The sequence below is a fragment of the Cottoperca gobio genome, chromosome 17, assembly GCF_900634415.1.
Source record: "Cottoperca gobio chromosome 17, fCotGob3.1, whole genome shotgun sequence".
Lineage (NCBI taxonomy): Eukaryota > Metazoa > Chordata > Actinopteri > Perciformes > Bovichtidae > Cottoperca > Cottoperca gobio.
In genome coordinates this window covers 1,195,587-1,212,329 of record NC_041371.1, presented here as the reverse complement: position 1 = coordinate 1,212,329, position 16,743 = coordinate 1,195,587, and the positions used below count along the sequence as shown (strand labels likewise).

Genomic DNA, 16,743 nt, shown 5'->3' with positions numbered 1-16,743 from the left:
GAAGACAATGAATGAGGCTATTGAAATTCATACACATGGAACATCTATCTCGCTAGCTTGATCACTCTCTGAAAATCCAACAGTTTGCTTGAAGAAATACTGAAATGTAAGACTTTCCTCATCAGCAAATAGTTCCAAAATCTTCTTCTTGAGATGTCAGGAATGTGTTTCTCTCTGTGCTCGGTGAAGCTACAGAGATCTTACAGCTGCCATTCACACCTGCAGGAAATAAGTGTTTGACACGTCTTCATCTTTGACAACATAATTAAAACCTCTCGTTTTTAATTGTCTTCCAGTTTTCTAAATGCTCTTTGTGCTTCTGCTCTAAAGAGCGATGTATATTAATCAACTAAACCAAAGTGGTGATGTCCGTGTTAATGGATTTGACTCTTGTTATGTAAGCAATATGCATAGATCAGTAAAACCAGTCAATTTCACAATACTTTTTAATGCCTCCTCTTTAAAAAGGGCCCGAGGGAAGCAGAACAAATTGTTCTGGTGTTTGTATCCTTTTCTCTTTGTAGAACATCCCACCTGCTTTGCCATGAGGCATCGGTGAGGCATGACGCCTGTATGACTCCTGTGTGATGCCTGTATGACGCCTGTGTGACGCCTGTATGATGTGTGACTCCTGTGTGACGCCTGTATGATGCCTGTGTGACTCCTGTGTGACGCCTGTGTGACGCCTGTATGACTCCTGTATGATGCATGTGTGACTCCTGTGTGACGCCTGTATGATGCCTGTGTGACTCCTGTGTGACGCCTGTATGATGCCTGTGTGACTCCTGTGTGACGCCTGTATGATGCCTGTGTGACTCCTGTGTGACGCCTGTATGATGCCTGTGTGACTCCTGTGTGACGCCTGTATGATGCCTGTGTGACTCCTGTGTGACGCCTGTATGACTCCTGTATGATGCATGTGTGACTCCTGTGTGACGCCTGTATGACTCCTGTATGATGCATGTGTGACTCCTGTGTGATGCCTGTGTGACTCCTGTGTGACGCCTGTGTGACTCCTGTATGACTCCTGTATGATGCATGTGTGACTCCTGTGTGACGCCTGTATGACTCCTGTATGATGCATGTGTGACTCCTGTGTGATGCCTGTGTGACTCCTGTGTGACGCCTGTATGATGCCTGTGTGACTCCTGTGTGACGCCTGTGTGACGCCTGTGTGACTCCTGTATGATGCATGTGTGACTCCTGTGTGATGCCTGTGTGACTCCTGTGTGACGCCTGTGTGACGCCTGTGTGACTCCTGTGTGACTCCTGTGTGACGCCTGTGTGACTCCTGTGTGACTCCTGTGTGACGCCTGTGTGACTCCTGTGTGACTCCTGTGTGACTCCTGTGTGACTCCTGTGTGACGCCTGTGTGACTCCTGTGTGACGCCTATGTGACTCCTGTGTGACGCCTGTGTGACTCCTGTGTGACTCCTGTGTGACTCCTGTGTGACTCCTGTGTGACGCCTGTGTGACGCCTGTGTGACGCCTGTATGACACCATATCCACGTATGAAGGTTTAAGTCCGTTTAAATTAAATGGAAGTTCCAAATTGAGTTGAAATGCTGAAAATGATCCAGATCCACAATTCAAAGACAAATAAACTTATCTATAAAGCAAAACCTTATATATATCGATAGACCGACCGATATATGATGCTAATATGTTAAATAAATACAGAAATGAATAACAATACAAACAAATAAGACGCACAATCGCTGATCTTAAGAGAACATTAGTTAACAGTTATTGTCGGCATTGTCTCTGTTTGCTGAAGTAGATCTGAACTCTGTCCGCAGTGACTTAACTTTATAGACTTAATTACTGAAATGTAACAAATACATTTCCACAGGTAATCAAAACATTTAACGTTAAATATCAGCAGATTTCAGCTTCTCCTTGTTTGTGAAAAAGAACCAAAAATCTTAAACTTGCATAAATAAAAAATGTAGTGTCCTTCCCAGGCTCCGTGAAATACTATAATAAATAAATAATCTGCCTCCTGAGCGCAAGTAATAATGAACTAATCTGTCGCCCACTACGATCGACAGACAAGTTCCATAGAAGCTAGTAGCATGGATGTATACTGTATATAGTTATTTTCTGACAGAATAAAACCAAACTGAATCCGTTCAGGCCCCCACACGATGCTGTTGTGACCAGAGTTCATCTCAGCATCTCATAAACACAACAGTAATTAGTCCCCACCATTTATCCAACCTGAATTCCCTTCTCTGCTGCAGTAGCACAGAAAGCTGAGAGGAAGACAATCTCCTGCGCACCAGCTGCCAGCGTACCTCCTTCCATCTGAGCCATTACCCTCAGGAAAGGTTAGGTACAAAATGGGAGGAAATTACAGGTAGCGCGGCTGGCTTTTGGTCACCAATGCAGAACTGTACAAAAGGCAATTTGTTGCAGTGGACAATGATAGGCTATTGTGAAGCGCGGCAGCAGAGACGAGCCTCTCCAGAAGACACTCTATGCTTGTGTAGAGGGAGGAAATTATAGGCTGGACTAAAGTGGGAGGCTCTCTAATGGTTATTATCATTATCACCATCCAGCTCATCTGCATGCAAGAATATGATGGAATTCTACTGAGTCGGTGCAAACGTTCTGCATGTCATTGTGTTCTTGGTGCCATTTCAGACCTCTGTTTCTGTCGCTCCATTGTTGAGAGGTGAAAAGTCAATAAGCAGCTACATTGCCACTCTCAGTTCTGATTTAAAGGAATTTGAATATGAATGCAGGCTGTCAGAGGTGGATTGAGGACACTTTTACATTTTTGAAACCTGTTTTCATTACAAAGTCCAGACTTGTATCTCTGAGCTGACTAATGTGTCTAATACTTTAAAGAAGTTGTTCCAAACATTTTCCCTTTTCTATCATTGAGTGTAAACTGACGACCCCTGACTAATGTTTTATGGATATTTCATGTTATATTCAATATATAACAATAACATTATAGAAGAGCTAGTAAACGTTCCAAATAGCGAACGCAAGTACATTCAGGACGTTTGTGCTTTGGATGAATTTACAGCCGATTATTTCCTGTGAAAGCTGCATCAGAGTTTTAGTAATATTTAGTTTGTCTGTATCATGCTTTTTTTAGGATTTGTGTGACTTGTGTTCCACAGAGTGTAGCTGTAATATAAATATTTAAAAGACCAAGAGTTTGGGGCAAAGCTCAAGTGTTTTGGAAGTTTATTCCAGATTTGTGGAACACAGCAGGTGAAAGCTGCTCCAGCATAAAGTAAACGGATGACGATGTCGCTTATGAATGCTTCCTTCATCTCCCTGTCCTCTCTAGTTTGTGAAGTTTGCCAACATTGAGGAGGACACGCCGTCTTACCACCGTCGCTACGACTTCTTTGTGTCCCAGTTCAGCGCCATGTGCCACTCGACTCATGAAGATCCTGAGACCAGAACCAGGTGAGAAGACGGAGACATGTCTCTTAAAGCATCTTCTGACCACTTAAAAAAACAGACTGAACTCAACTATTCCAAACATTTTCAGTCCCTTCATATCAACTCATTGAATTAATGTACCCATGCACTTGTGTGGCTCTGAAGCTGTTTGGCGACATCAGGAAGCTTTCTTACATTTTCTTTCGCCGTTTTAGGATTTGTGATTATTGGGCTCTATAAATAAAATCGACTTAACCTGACTCAATTAAACATTTTCAACTGCACTAGTTTTAGATAAATGGACCAAATAAACTGGACACTGAATGTATTAACTCAGTAATTAGTCTTCCAACCAGTGTTGTAGTTTGTTTAAGAATAGTATGTGTTCCAGCTCGTATCCCATGTGGAGTCTCCCAGGGTTCAATGTTGGGCCCCTTATTGTTTTCTGTATTGTATAAACAGCATCTTCGGGTTTTTAATGTGTTTCTTTGTAGATTTTGCATCTTTTTAGATTGTTGTTTAGATATTATAGTTATTTATTTATGCATGTATCACCAATTCCACATACAGTTAAGCTAATCTGTACAACATACCAACTTCCAAATGCTTTATTAATCACCTGGTATGCTAAACAATTTAAAATGAACGGTTTGCAGTTGTGTTTTTAAGAAGAGATGTTTAGGCAGCCAGACGTCAGGCAAACACCATTTATTATTGTTTTGAAGGCAGAGAAACTCTTCCTTCAAAACAATATTGGTAATAATAGCTTGGCGGCAGTGAGGCTCAGGTGAGGCTGTGACACCGAATAGCACTTTACACGATGCCTTCTCCCACGAGACGCCGCATTCTGACTCTAATAAAGATGAGCACTATATTAAAACAATGCCTGAAAACTTCTCTCAATTATTGTGAAAATAACTTCCCGTTCTCCAGTATTAATGCAAATATCTGCAAAAATATCACTGCAGCAGCTGCGACCTGTGTTTGTTTAGAGGTGTGTGAGCATATTTGTGCATAGAAATGGACTTTTATCTCCATTTGTATGCATGAGTGTGTGTGTTTGTGTGTATGCATGCTGGTGTTAGTTGGAGGTGTGTGGTACGGTGAGAGCCAGGGGATGTGGGGATTATTTTTGAGTTGGCCTGATACCTCGTTGCTGCCGCGCTGTTAACTGCATGACTTCTAACATTGCTTTCCCCCCCCCCGTATTGCATTATTCCATTTGACAGCGTCTCGCTGTAGGTGGAGAGGAATTCCCAAATAGGATTTCTCTGGTGGTTATTGGATTAGGCCTAAGGCGAGGTCACCCACACTGTTTTTCATATTATTGCTCATACACTGTGTGTCAGAAACAGAGAGGAGAGACAGAAATAGTAAATGGTGAAGTCAGACTCGCTGGGCTCTGATTGGTCCTGAGATCAATCCTGCTCTGCAGACTCAGCCGAAGTTTTTCTGTCTGGCAGGTTGGAGAAACCGAAGGGTGTTTGTGTGTATTGAAGTGTGAGTATGAGTTCTTTGGAGTCGAAAGTGGAAGTTGAGAGGGACACTGAGTGAGTCAGCCCTGCAGATTCAGTAAGATGAGAAACTCTCAAACTACTTTCACATCCACGAGCTTCTGGTCCATGAGTAGAGGCACACTTCCTTCTGAAGGTGATACAACAGCTCCTGATTTCTGGGAAGAGACATTACTGTTGAGTTTTTTTTAATTCCTTTTGCGCTTTGAGCACCACAAGCCGAGTGCCATCACTGGATTTGTGGTGTACTTTCCCTTTAAGTAGATCCACTTATTAGCAACATGACATGAATTGTGATGTTGGTTGTTTGGCTTTTGTCTTTCTTCTTTCTTCTTTGTATGAAGAAGTTAATTGATATTGTATTGTGTCGTGCATACAACTATACCAACCTGCATAGGCTTACAAGACGCCATCAAGTCATATAAACTTGTGTTCTTGTAATTCCATCCAGAAGCAGTTTTTGTTTGGACTGGAGATATCTTTGCGCTCTTGTCAAGGATATCTAACAGTGCTGTGTGTCCTTGTCAGGATCCGTGTGGCGGGGATTAAAGGCCTGCAGGGCGTGGTGAGGAAGACGGTGAACGATGAGCTGCAGGCCATCATCTGGGAGCCCCAGCACATGGACAAACTGATCCCGTCCATGCTGTTCAACATGCAAGACAGCGAAGACCTGGACAGGTAGTGCACACACAACACAATACATGAAGATGTACACAAATACGAACACATACAGAGTTTAGTCAAGGAGAGTTGTACCCAAGGTCTTTGCCGGGACTCATTATTCTCCACCCCAAATGTGGAACTGGACTGAAAGGTCACTCTTAGGAAAATATTAGAGATCTGAGGTGAGAACTATTCTAGGTTGGAGGTGACCTTATTAATGGGCCAAACCTCAACACACAAACACTTCCCAGTCAGCGTTGGTGCTTTTCTCTCCAGGCAATCTCTCCTGCCACATCAAACGTCTCTCCACCTTCAAGAACAAGGGTCATTTGGCCTCATTCACCAATATCTTCAACGTTTGTCCTTTAAAAAAGGTCCTAATAAAAGTCTACGTCAGATTCATGATGTGTTCTTAAACCTCAGCATTATCTGTACCTGTGTTCTTCTAATGATGAATCCCATTGTCCTCATAAGTTGAAGGTACCAGTTGATTAGCAGGTTAGCGCTCCACCAATCCCCACAGAAGTGCCTGACACTGAAGGGCCTCGCAAAGAAGACATTTCTTCTTAAGAGCGATTGGTGAATGAGGCTCAGTGTAACCTGGGCAGCTTACAGTTCTTCACATATCCCAGAATTCTCCTGTGACTATTTTATGTATTTACTTAAACTGGATCTACAAATGGTTTCTGGTCACTGCTTCTCTTGCTGTCCTGTAGCAAACAGTATATCTGTATTCTGATCAGGTCTTGATCAGCGACTCGGGTTTGAGGACATTACTGGATTTAAAAACTCACTTTCTGTAACAAAATCTCCCACCATCTTAATCCATGTGGACTATCGCTCGCTCTGTTCAGGAGCAGAACTCGGATCCCTTTGATGTAGCTCTGCTCTGTGATCCTCAGCCTGAATATAAGTTTTAGAATCGGTGTCTCGGAGTCCTGTAAAGCTCCAGAATCCCCTCTAAACACTTCCACACCATGACACACCTGTTACACTCTTCTAGATCACAGATCACATGTCGCAGCTTTCAATAAAAGGAAGATCAAACTAAACTACGCTTGAATCTGTTGTTTTCTGCTGCTTCATGGAGCTATCCACCGCATTGTATTGTACATAAGGTGCTTTAGTGGGAAACGTGCATCAAATAATGTGAAGAGAAAATGAACCTTATTATAATAATAAAAGAACATCCAACATTGAGGTTTATTCATTTGAAAGTAAAGACAATGTGCACAAATGTGTGTTCATGCGATATTTAACAATGAGAGGGAAGAAAACAAAGCCGGCTCCGCTCTCCTGTCAGTGACGTTCACCTGATCATAACTCAATATTGAAAAATACCTTATCTCTGCGTGTCGTTCCTTTCTCTCCCAAACATTTCTCTTATCGTATGTGAGCAATGTTCTGTGGCCAGGAGGATTTACAGCTCATACAGTCGGTTTCATTATCTCCTTCCTGTCGCTCAAACCTGGAGAGTTTAGTATTGAAGGTGTTCCAGGTTGTTCCAGTTCGTCATATTAAGACTAATGTGAAGCGCTGTTGATATCAGAAAGATCCTCAGCTCATAGTTGTTGTTTAAATGTTTAAAAGCCCTTTACATGTGGTTACATTTGAAATGTTACGTATTTTCTGCGGCCACATTAGCTTTTAGATTATAAATATTGGTGTCGTATACTTTAGTCAAACACTGCAGTGACTCAGCAGGTGTTCTAATAACATGAACCAAGACTAAAGTCTACTGGTATCAGTGCTAACATTACTCAGCTAAGCTAACTAGCTTCAGTTTTCCGAGTGGGATTCAAACCGAACAGCATGAAGGGTTCTGCGGGTTAAATCACCAACGACCTCTAACATGATGTAAAGGAGCTGAGAAAGGGCAGAAGATAGAAACTCATGGAAGAGACGCTGTTTCCAAGAATATATTCAAAAACATGCACGTGTAGTCTCATCCTAGTTTCTTATCGGCGTACACAAACGGGTGAAGAGTCTGTTCTCTGCTCTGTGTTTGACCTCCTACCTCTTTAACCTTCGCTGCAGTGCAAGAAGAGTCGGGATCTAAAGTAAATCCTGCTGTTGAATCAGCGTCGGCTGTAGGAATATAAACCTTCGCCTGAACTGGAGCCCGGGTATTAAAGCCTTTGCTCTCCTCGCGCCTCCACACACCTCGTTATATTCCTTCAGTCGGCCCGATGAGGGAGAGATCCTGCGTCTCCTCATCCCCTCCTGGGACGAGAACGCTGCTCTGCCTTCACCGCTGCTGTCGAGGCTCGTAAAGATTTATGACAAAGATCAAGGAGGCAGGACAGGAAGCTTAACGCTGCGCTCACCTGTCGGCTCACCTTTACTCCTGATGTATTCCTGTCTTTACTCTCCACTCCTCCCCCATGCTGTCCTTGGTTGTTTTCTAGTTGACTCATTTGATATCGCCCTTTCCTTCCTCTCATCTCCCATCTCTAAAATAGGACAACAAATAGAATAAAAACACATATTTATACACAAGTTAAACTGCTTTCCCTGTCTTGAGTTTAGCTCACGATGAAAGTGTAGTACAGCACTTTGCTCTCTATTCCAGCAATGAAATAATGTTCTCTAATAACAAAAAGAACATTTAAATCCTCTAACAATTGCTGCGTTATTAATATTCTAACCCTACATAAAATCACATTTAGCACCATTGATGTTCTAAATCAAAATATCAATTACATTATCTTTTTTTTACTTTTAAAAACGGAGTAATGTCTGCAGTTCTCCAAAATAAGTATTCTATATACACATACTTCAAAATGCTTTTTTATGTATTGTTAACCAGGAAGGTCTCTTTGAGGTCAGAAACCTCGTTTGCAAAGAAGGCTTGTCCAAGTAAAATAAAAGGACACTACAGACGAGTTGAAGTTGTATTTCTTCTCTTCGTGGCTCTCACCGTGGCGTCCTCTCTTTCCGTCTTGTTCGGGTGGTTTCCATGTGAACAAACATCTATTTTTGGACATATTTTGTTCCCCACCTTCTGTGTCCTCTTCTCCTCCTGCTTCCTTTTCTCTACGGGGTCAGGGTGTGATGCGACCCGGGTCGGTGTCTCGATGTCATTATTTGGTGTCTCTTCTCAAAGTGTTGCCGTCCATCCTGATCAGAGAACAGCCGTCATTGTACAAACCAGTCCTGAAGACTCCATGATTGTGTCATCGGAGAACAATGAGAGGCTTTCTCTTTTTATTTAATGTTATCGTTATTTTATTGTCAAACTATAATATAGTAATATGAAGTTGTGAAATGATTAGTGTATATAGTATATGATCTCCTCACTGATGTGAAGGTTTGTAGCTGTTGGTAAGATGGAAGAAGAGGCGCTCACATTTAGGTTCAAAATGAATTTTAAGCAATTAAAAAAAGGAAAAATAAATGATTTAAAAATAATAATTGGATACTTAAAAACTATTTGCAGTCATAAATAAAGAAATGAAGATGAGTGATATATCATGATTCCTTATTGTGCACACATTTTGCTTTCTAAAATACTGTAAATATATAACGGAATTAGACTTTTGGTTTCACAAATATGTGAACAAAATATTTGCAAAGTACATTTTTAGTTTCTTTCTGATTGAAACCTGCAGTAAATGTAAACACGTGTTTATCTGCTAGCTGGCAGTCGTCTTATTCCCTTTACATCTCTCCACACTGTTGTTTCAAACCTTAAAGCTTCATTTGTTCCTCTCGTAGACCTGCAGTCTGAATGTCCTCACGTCTGAACGTGTGCGAGCGGAGCGGGAGATGAAACCTGTTTATCAAAACATTGCTCCGTCCAATCATCCACACGGTAGCTTTTAATGTTCCAGAGGAATTGAGAGCGTCTCGGTTCGTGAGGATAATACGTAAAATCTGCCACGAGTTTCACAAAACACACATTTGTGCTCTTTCCCCTTCTTAACTGTGAATGTACACAACAGAAGTGTCACACTATCACCTCCAGAACAACCTTCACCAACTGTGGATATTATCAGCACATGAAAAATGGATTTCTCTTTTAAATGGTGCCAGCGCTGCCGGAGAGCTTTCCTTTGTACTCAGTTTGAGCTGAATAAGTTCAAATAGGTTTGACTTGCATGTGTGAGCCCAGCAGGGCCTGGAACGTACGAAAACATCTCCTCCAGCAACCTCACAATGCAGACCGGCAACATGTGTCCTTCAGAAGACCTGAAGGTCGCCCTGAACCTGCAGAGTGAAGGTCATGATGTTTATTCAACTGTATGAGGAGGCTGCAGTTCAGAGTGCCGTTTGACCCTCTATTCCAATGAAGTCTTAACACTCCAGCGTACAGTGAACAGCGTAGCCCCTTTCCCACGGGACATAACAAGCACTAACACCCACTAACATGTGGCAACAGTGACATTCATCCCCAGGACAAATGATTCTGCAGTAGTCACGGTGTTTATCGGCAGTGATGGAAACATGACACCCGGGGGGGCATGCGATGCTGTGACGCGCGTCTAAGTGAACACATGATAAATGAAATGAACCGGGATACAAAACATACATTGTGACATCTAACGTGACACACCAGGAACAAATAAATAAGGCTCAATGGGATTCTTATAGTCTATTTTTAACGAGTTTTCCTGTGTTTTAAAAATAACCTAATTCTGGGGGGGAAGGGTATCTGTGCGTGTCCCTATCCTGCCGTGCACAGAGCCAGCTCCATAAAGAAAAGATTCTCCCGGTGTGGTGTGCACCTGACCTGTGCTCATCCAACACCTTTGGGATGAGCTGAAGAGTCGAGATCATGTGATACCTGCAGCCAAGGACCTTCTGAGCACCCAGGAACTATGTCACGGCCCCTTTATGTTTTCCAGCTTCATGAGTTGACCAGGCTCACCGAGAGCTGCACTGACTGGAGTACAAGAGTAACATCAGGGGATTCTCAGGAATAAGAAACCATTGGATCATTATTCAAAATGTCAACCAACGAGTCCCTGTGGATGTAGACTCTGAGCTTTTGTATGCGTTTCCAAAGAGGAAACAGAAACAAGCCATTTCCTCCCTTCCTGCTGCCAACAGTCCAATCAACACATGTAATCGTCCATGATTAAAATGGAAGTACAGCCTTCACATAATCCATATATAATTATGGTGCAAATATTCCTTCAGCTGCGCTGCCTCCATCACCTCGGGAAACATATCTGCATTAATGGCAACATCCCAGCCGTTCCTAATGGGCTTCCTGCAATTTAATGAGCAGATCCTTCAGTCAGATCTGAGACTAGAAGTACGCAGGGTTCAAATCAGCCATTGGTGCATTGGCTAGATTTTTGTTGTATGATAATGCTGTATGAACTCAGTACTATATATTCACGGACGCACTACAGCTTTACATAAGTCACTACAGAACTGAATAATTACAATTTTTGTTGTTTGATATCTTTGGTTTGTCTTTTGAGAACATTTCCTGCTGAATTTAAACCTATTGTCCCATGGAAATCTGTGTTTAAAACGGCTGATTATCCAGAGCCTGGTTCCAGACCTCTGACGTCCCCCCACCTCTCTAGACCTTTTTGAATTGCTGAAAAAATCAGTGTTGCGCTCATTGACGGCCAATCAGAGCTTTGGAGGAGGTGTTAACGGGTAAAGATAAGATCTTCCTTCATTGCTAGCTAGCAGCCGAGCTACATGCATTCAAGATAGTGACAGAACAATGGCGACAAGTGTGTATTTGATCGAAGCAGCTGTGCAGGTTGTTTAATGAATACGAAGTCTTAAATCGACATATTTCATCTGTCAGTGCGACAAATCATAAGTGAGTCGCTTCTGATTGGTTAGTGCAGAAAACAACAAAATAACTCAAAAGATGGCAACTTGTTATAGCCTCAGCTAATATACTTATCATCATATCATCTATATACTTATATCATACTTTACGTTCCCTGACAACACTAAGGCTAACGAGAACCTTTGTGAAGACAACATTGTGTCGGCAGCTCTTGTGGTTTGAATACTGACCAGTAGACATCCTTGTCAGGTAAACAGGCAGAAGATAGGTGAACAAATGAGAGCTGTTGCTCCCGAGACAAAGTCAGTGTGAAGTGACATGGATCTGCAGAGTGCTAATAATCTGCTGATGCGAATCGGAGGCTTCCCCACAGTGAGAGGTCTTTAATAGTCTGCTCTGGGATCTTAAGAGCCATTTCAGCTCAATATCATTGAGAACGTCCTGGAGTAAAAAAAGAGTGGCAAGCCCTAACCTAACCCTAACCCTCCCAATCATCAGAGTAAAGAGTCCAAACTGCACGGTAATCATCGTGATTGTCATCTGTAATCATGCAGCATCCATCTCAATGTCATGTCGCCTGGTTCACACGTCTGCAATCACACACAGCTCCACGCCATCACAGCAGGAGTGAGAACACACGGCGTGCTGTTTACTCTTCAGGCTGTGGTGTATCTGCACCTTCCATCATGAGCGTACACCTCAATGACTTCTCTTCTAGGAAGCAGCTAAACAAGGAAGCCGTCGCTCTTTTATTTTGAAGGAAAAACACGGATGGATTTCCTATAGCGCCAACACTAGATGAAAACTATGCAGTTTATAACAGGCAACAAATAAAATGAACTTCATGTGATTTCTGTAAATTCATATCGTTGCTCTAAACAAACAAGAGGACATAATGAGGTTTGTTCGAGTACCATTTAGTAATAAGTAACTTGAGGCTGAACGACTTATTATCACTTATAACATGTAAGCAAACAATTGAAGGAATGTTAGACTTTGTTTTCAGTGTTAAAGTCTCATTAAGTTGTGCAGTTATTTGCTATATTTAATATTTTGAAGGCCGTTCAATAAATACTAACAAAAGGGAATTAGAGCACACGTGATTCTAAGTGTCCCAGGAACCAAGGCGTTGCCAGGCCCGGGGAAGTAGTAATCTCTCCAGCGTGTTCTGGGTCTACCCCGGGGCCTCTTACCGGTCATCCGTGCCCAGATAACCTCTACAGGAGGCGTCCTGATCTGATGCCCGAACCACCTCAGCTGGCCCCCTTATCGAAGTGAAGGAGCAGCGGCTCTAATCCCGCTCCCTCTGGATGTCTGAGCTCCTCACCTTATCGCTAACGCTCAGCCCTGCCAGCCTGCAAAGGAAACTCATTTAGGCGGCTTAAATACCTACTATATATATATATATATATATATATATATATATATCTATATATATAGATAGATCGATAGATAGATATAGATAGATAGATAGATAGATAGATAGATAGATAGATATAGATAGGCTCGCTATATATCAGCTCAGCTGCTCGCGTGCTAGCGCTCTCATCTCTCGCTCGATCTCTCTCTATCTAGCTCTCGCCTCTCTCTCTCATCTCGCTAGCTCTATATCGCGCTCTCGCTCTCTCCTCTCTCTCTGTCTCTCCGCTCTTCTCTCTTCTCTCTCTCTCTCTCGCGCTCTCCTCCTCGATCATCTCGCTCTCCTCATCTCTCTCATCCTCTCTCTCTACCTCTCGCTCTCTCGCTCGCTCTCTCTAGCTCTCTCTCTCTCGCTCTCTCTCTCTCTCTCTCGCTCTATCTCCCTCTCTCTCAGCTTCTCTCTCTCTCTCTACTCTCGCTCTCTCTCTCGCCTCTCTCTCGCTACTTTCCTCTTATTCTCCCGCTCTCTAGCTCTTCGCTCTCTCTACTCTCTTCTATCTCGCATCTCCTCTCTCGCTCGCCCTCTCTCTCTCTTTGTCTCTCCGTCGCTATCCTCGCTCTCTCCTCTCGCTCTCTTCCGGCCTCGGCCGCGTATTCTCGCCTCTCCTTCTCCTCCGGCTATCTCTCCTTCTTTCGTCTCTGCCGCTACTCTCCGCTCAATCCTCTCCTGTCGACGTGCTTTCTCTCTCCTCAGTTCCTCCCGCCCGCCATCTTCTGTCCATAATAATTGATCTATAATAGATCATATTAGCATAGATGCATATTATATATATAGATCTATATTATGATTAGATAACATATATTTAAGATTATATTAATACTACTAGAATATATAAAGATATGCTATTTAGTATAGATGATTCTCATCGATTAAGATTTCCTGCCTCTCATATAGTAGATATCTATATCCCATCTATTATAGATATATCTAGCCTCTGCATTATATTCATCTATTCTCTACTAGATATAACTAGTCTATATCTTAATATAGATCTATAATATAGTCTCTATATATATAGATTATGAGAGAAGATTATATCTAGTATAACTATATATAATACATCTATATATAATAGATATTATAGATAGTCATAATCTATCATATATCTATACACTATATTACTATAATCTATATATATATATATATATATATATATCTATATATTATATCGATAGATATATATAGATATTATATATAGTAGTATATATTAATATTCTCTACTATCTATGAATCTGATAGTATCTAGATATTTATATAATATATATAATTATATATATATATATATATAGATATATATATAGATATATACTCTTTATATCTCATCTCTCTCGCTCTCTCTCATCTAAGCTTATCTCTCTGCTCGTCTCATATCTCTCGCATCTGCTCTTATCTCATTTTATATTCATCTATATATCTCATCTCCTCTCTCTATCTCATCTCTCTGCGATGGTCTGTTCTCTCTCTTCTCGCGCTCTCTCTCTCTCTCGCTCTCTCTATCTATATCTCTCGCTCTCTCTCTCTCGTACTCTCTCTCGCGTCTCTCTCGCCTCTCTCGCTCTCTCTGCCTCTCTCGCCTCTCTCTTCTCTCTCTCTCTCTCGCTCTCATCGCTCTCTCTCTCTCTCTCTCTTCTCTCACTTCTCAACGCTCTCTCGCTGCTCTCGTCTCTCGCTCTTTATCCTCTTCTTTCTCTCTCTGCTCTCTCTCTCCTCTCTCTCTCTCTCTCTCTCTCTCTCTCGCTCTCTCCTCTCCTCTTTCTCCTCTCTCTCTCTCTCTCTCTCTCTCCCTCTCCTCTCTATCTCTCTCTCTCTCTCTCTCTCTCTCTCTCTCTCTATCTCCTCTCTCTCATCTCCTTTGATTTAAGTATATCATTATATCTATCGTCTATAGCTCTCAGTATATATCTCTCTCTAGATCCGATCTCTAATCATCATAATCAGATTTCCTATCTCATATCTCTCATTCTCAGTTCATCCATCTCTCCTCTATAGATCTATATATATATCTATATCTATACTATATCTTATTTAATCTATGTCTATAGATATAGATCTATATTTATATCTATTATAGATCTATAATATCGTATATCATAGATCTTCGATCTATAGATTATAATATATATATGATCTATATATATATATATATCTATAGAATGTGTATGTCTATAGATCTATATATCTTTGATCTATATAGATATATAGATATATATATAGATCTATGATACTATAGATCTATATATAGATCTATATATATATATATCTATATCATATACTATCTATAGCTATATATATATATAATATATATTATATATATATTCTAATATATTTATATATATATCTTGTATATTATGCTTATACTATAATAGATATGTATATATGTATATATAGAGTTCTTACTCGGATTCTCATACTCTATATATATCCTGATCTCTCTACTCTATATCGATATATATGATCTAATTATCTCGATAGTCTCGCTCTCTAGACTCTATATCTCTCTACTATTATATATATATCATTTTAACATTTTAATAAAATAATCTATATATATATAATATAGATCTATAATATATATATATATATAGATCTATAGATCTATATAGATATAGTCTAATATATATATATGATCTATATAGATATATAGATATATATATATAGATATATATATATAGATATTATATATATATATATATATATATATATATAGATATATATATATGATGCTATATATATATTATAGATCTATAGATATATTATATAGATCTATATATATATATAGATCTATATATTGATATATTATATATAATATATATATATAATCTATATATATATAGAATATAGATCTATATATATATAGATCTATATATATATAGATCTTTATATACTTATATATCTATATCTATATATAATCTATATATATCTATATCTATATATATATATATATATATATATAGATATATATATATATATATATATAGATACTATATATAGATCTATAGATATATAGATATATATATATATATATAGATCTAATATATTATAGATATATAGATCTATATATCTTATATATATAGATCTATAGATCTATATATCTATATATATATATATATTATATCGAGATCTATAATAGATCTATAATATATATCTATATATATATATATAGATCTTATATATAATATCTATATATATATAGATCATATATAGATTATATATTATATATATAGATATAATATATAGATCCTATATATATAGATATCTATATATATATAGATATAATATATAGATCTATATATATATATATAGATTCTATATATATATATATAGATCTATATATATATATTAGATCTATATATATATATAGATCTATATATTATATATATATATATATATATATATATATAGATATCGATCTATATATATATATCTCTAGATATATATAGAATCTATATATATATATATCTATATCTATATATCTATATCTAATATACTATATATATGATATATATATATATCTGTATATATCTATTATCTATATATATATATAATATATATCTATATATATATATAATATATATAGATTATAGATATATATGATATAGATATATATATATATATAGATCTATTATAGATTATATATATATGATATATATTATATATATATATATAGATAATAGATATGATCATAATAGATATATCTATTATATATCTATATATATATATATATATATGATCTATGATATATATATATAGACTATATATATTATATATAGATCTATATATATACTACTATATATATCTATAGATCTATCTATATATAATACTAGATAGATATATATATAGATATATATCATAGATACTATAGATATATCTATATATATTATAGAGATTATAGATATATATAGATCTATATATATAGTATTCTATTGATATTAGAATATATCTATAATCTATAGATATATATATATATAGCTCTATAGATT

The 16,743-nt window shown here is 38.6% G+C and overlaps 1 protein-coding gene across 3 annotated transcripts in view; it reads left to right on the top strand.

Moving 5' to 3' along the window:
* The window catches only part of efr3a (EFR3 homolog A (S. cerevisiae)), a 99,137-nt gene that overhangs the window by 41,002 nt on the left and 41,392 nt on the right, over nt 1-16,743 (top strand). For all 3 annotated transcript variants that reach the window (XM_029453105.1, XM_029453106.1, XM_029453104.1), the window contains 2 exons: nt 3,308-3,429; nt 5,448-5,597. In XM_029453105.1, the coding sequence (XP_029308965.1) occupies nt 3,308-3,429; nt 5,448-5,597 (272 nt within the window). The remainder of the gene's footprint in view (nt 1-3,307; nt 3,430-5,447; nt 5,598-16,743) is intronic.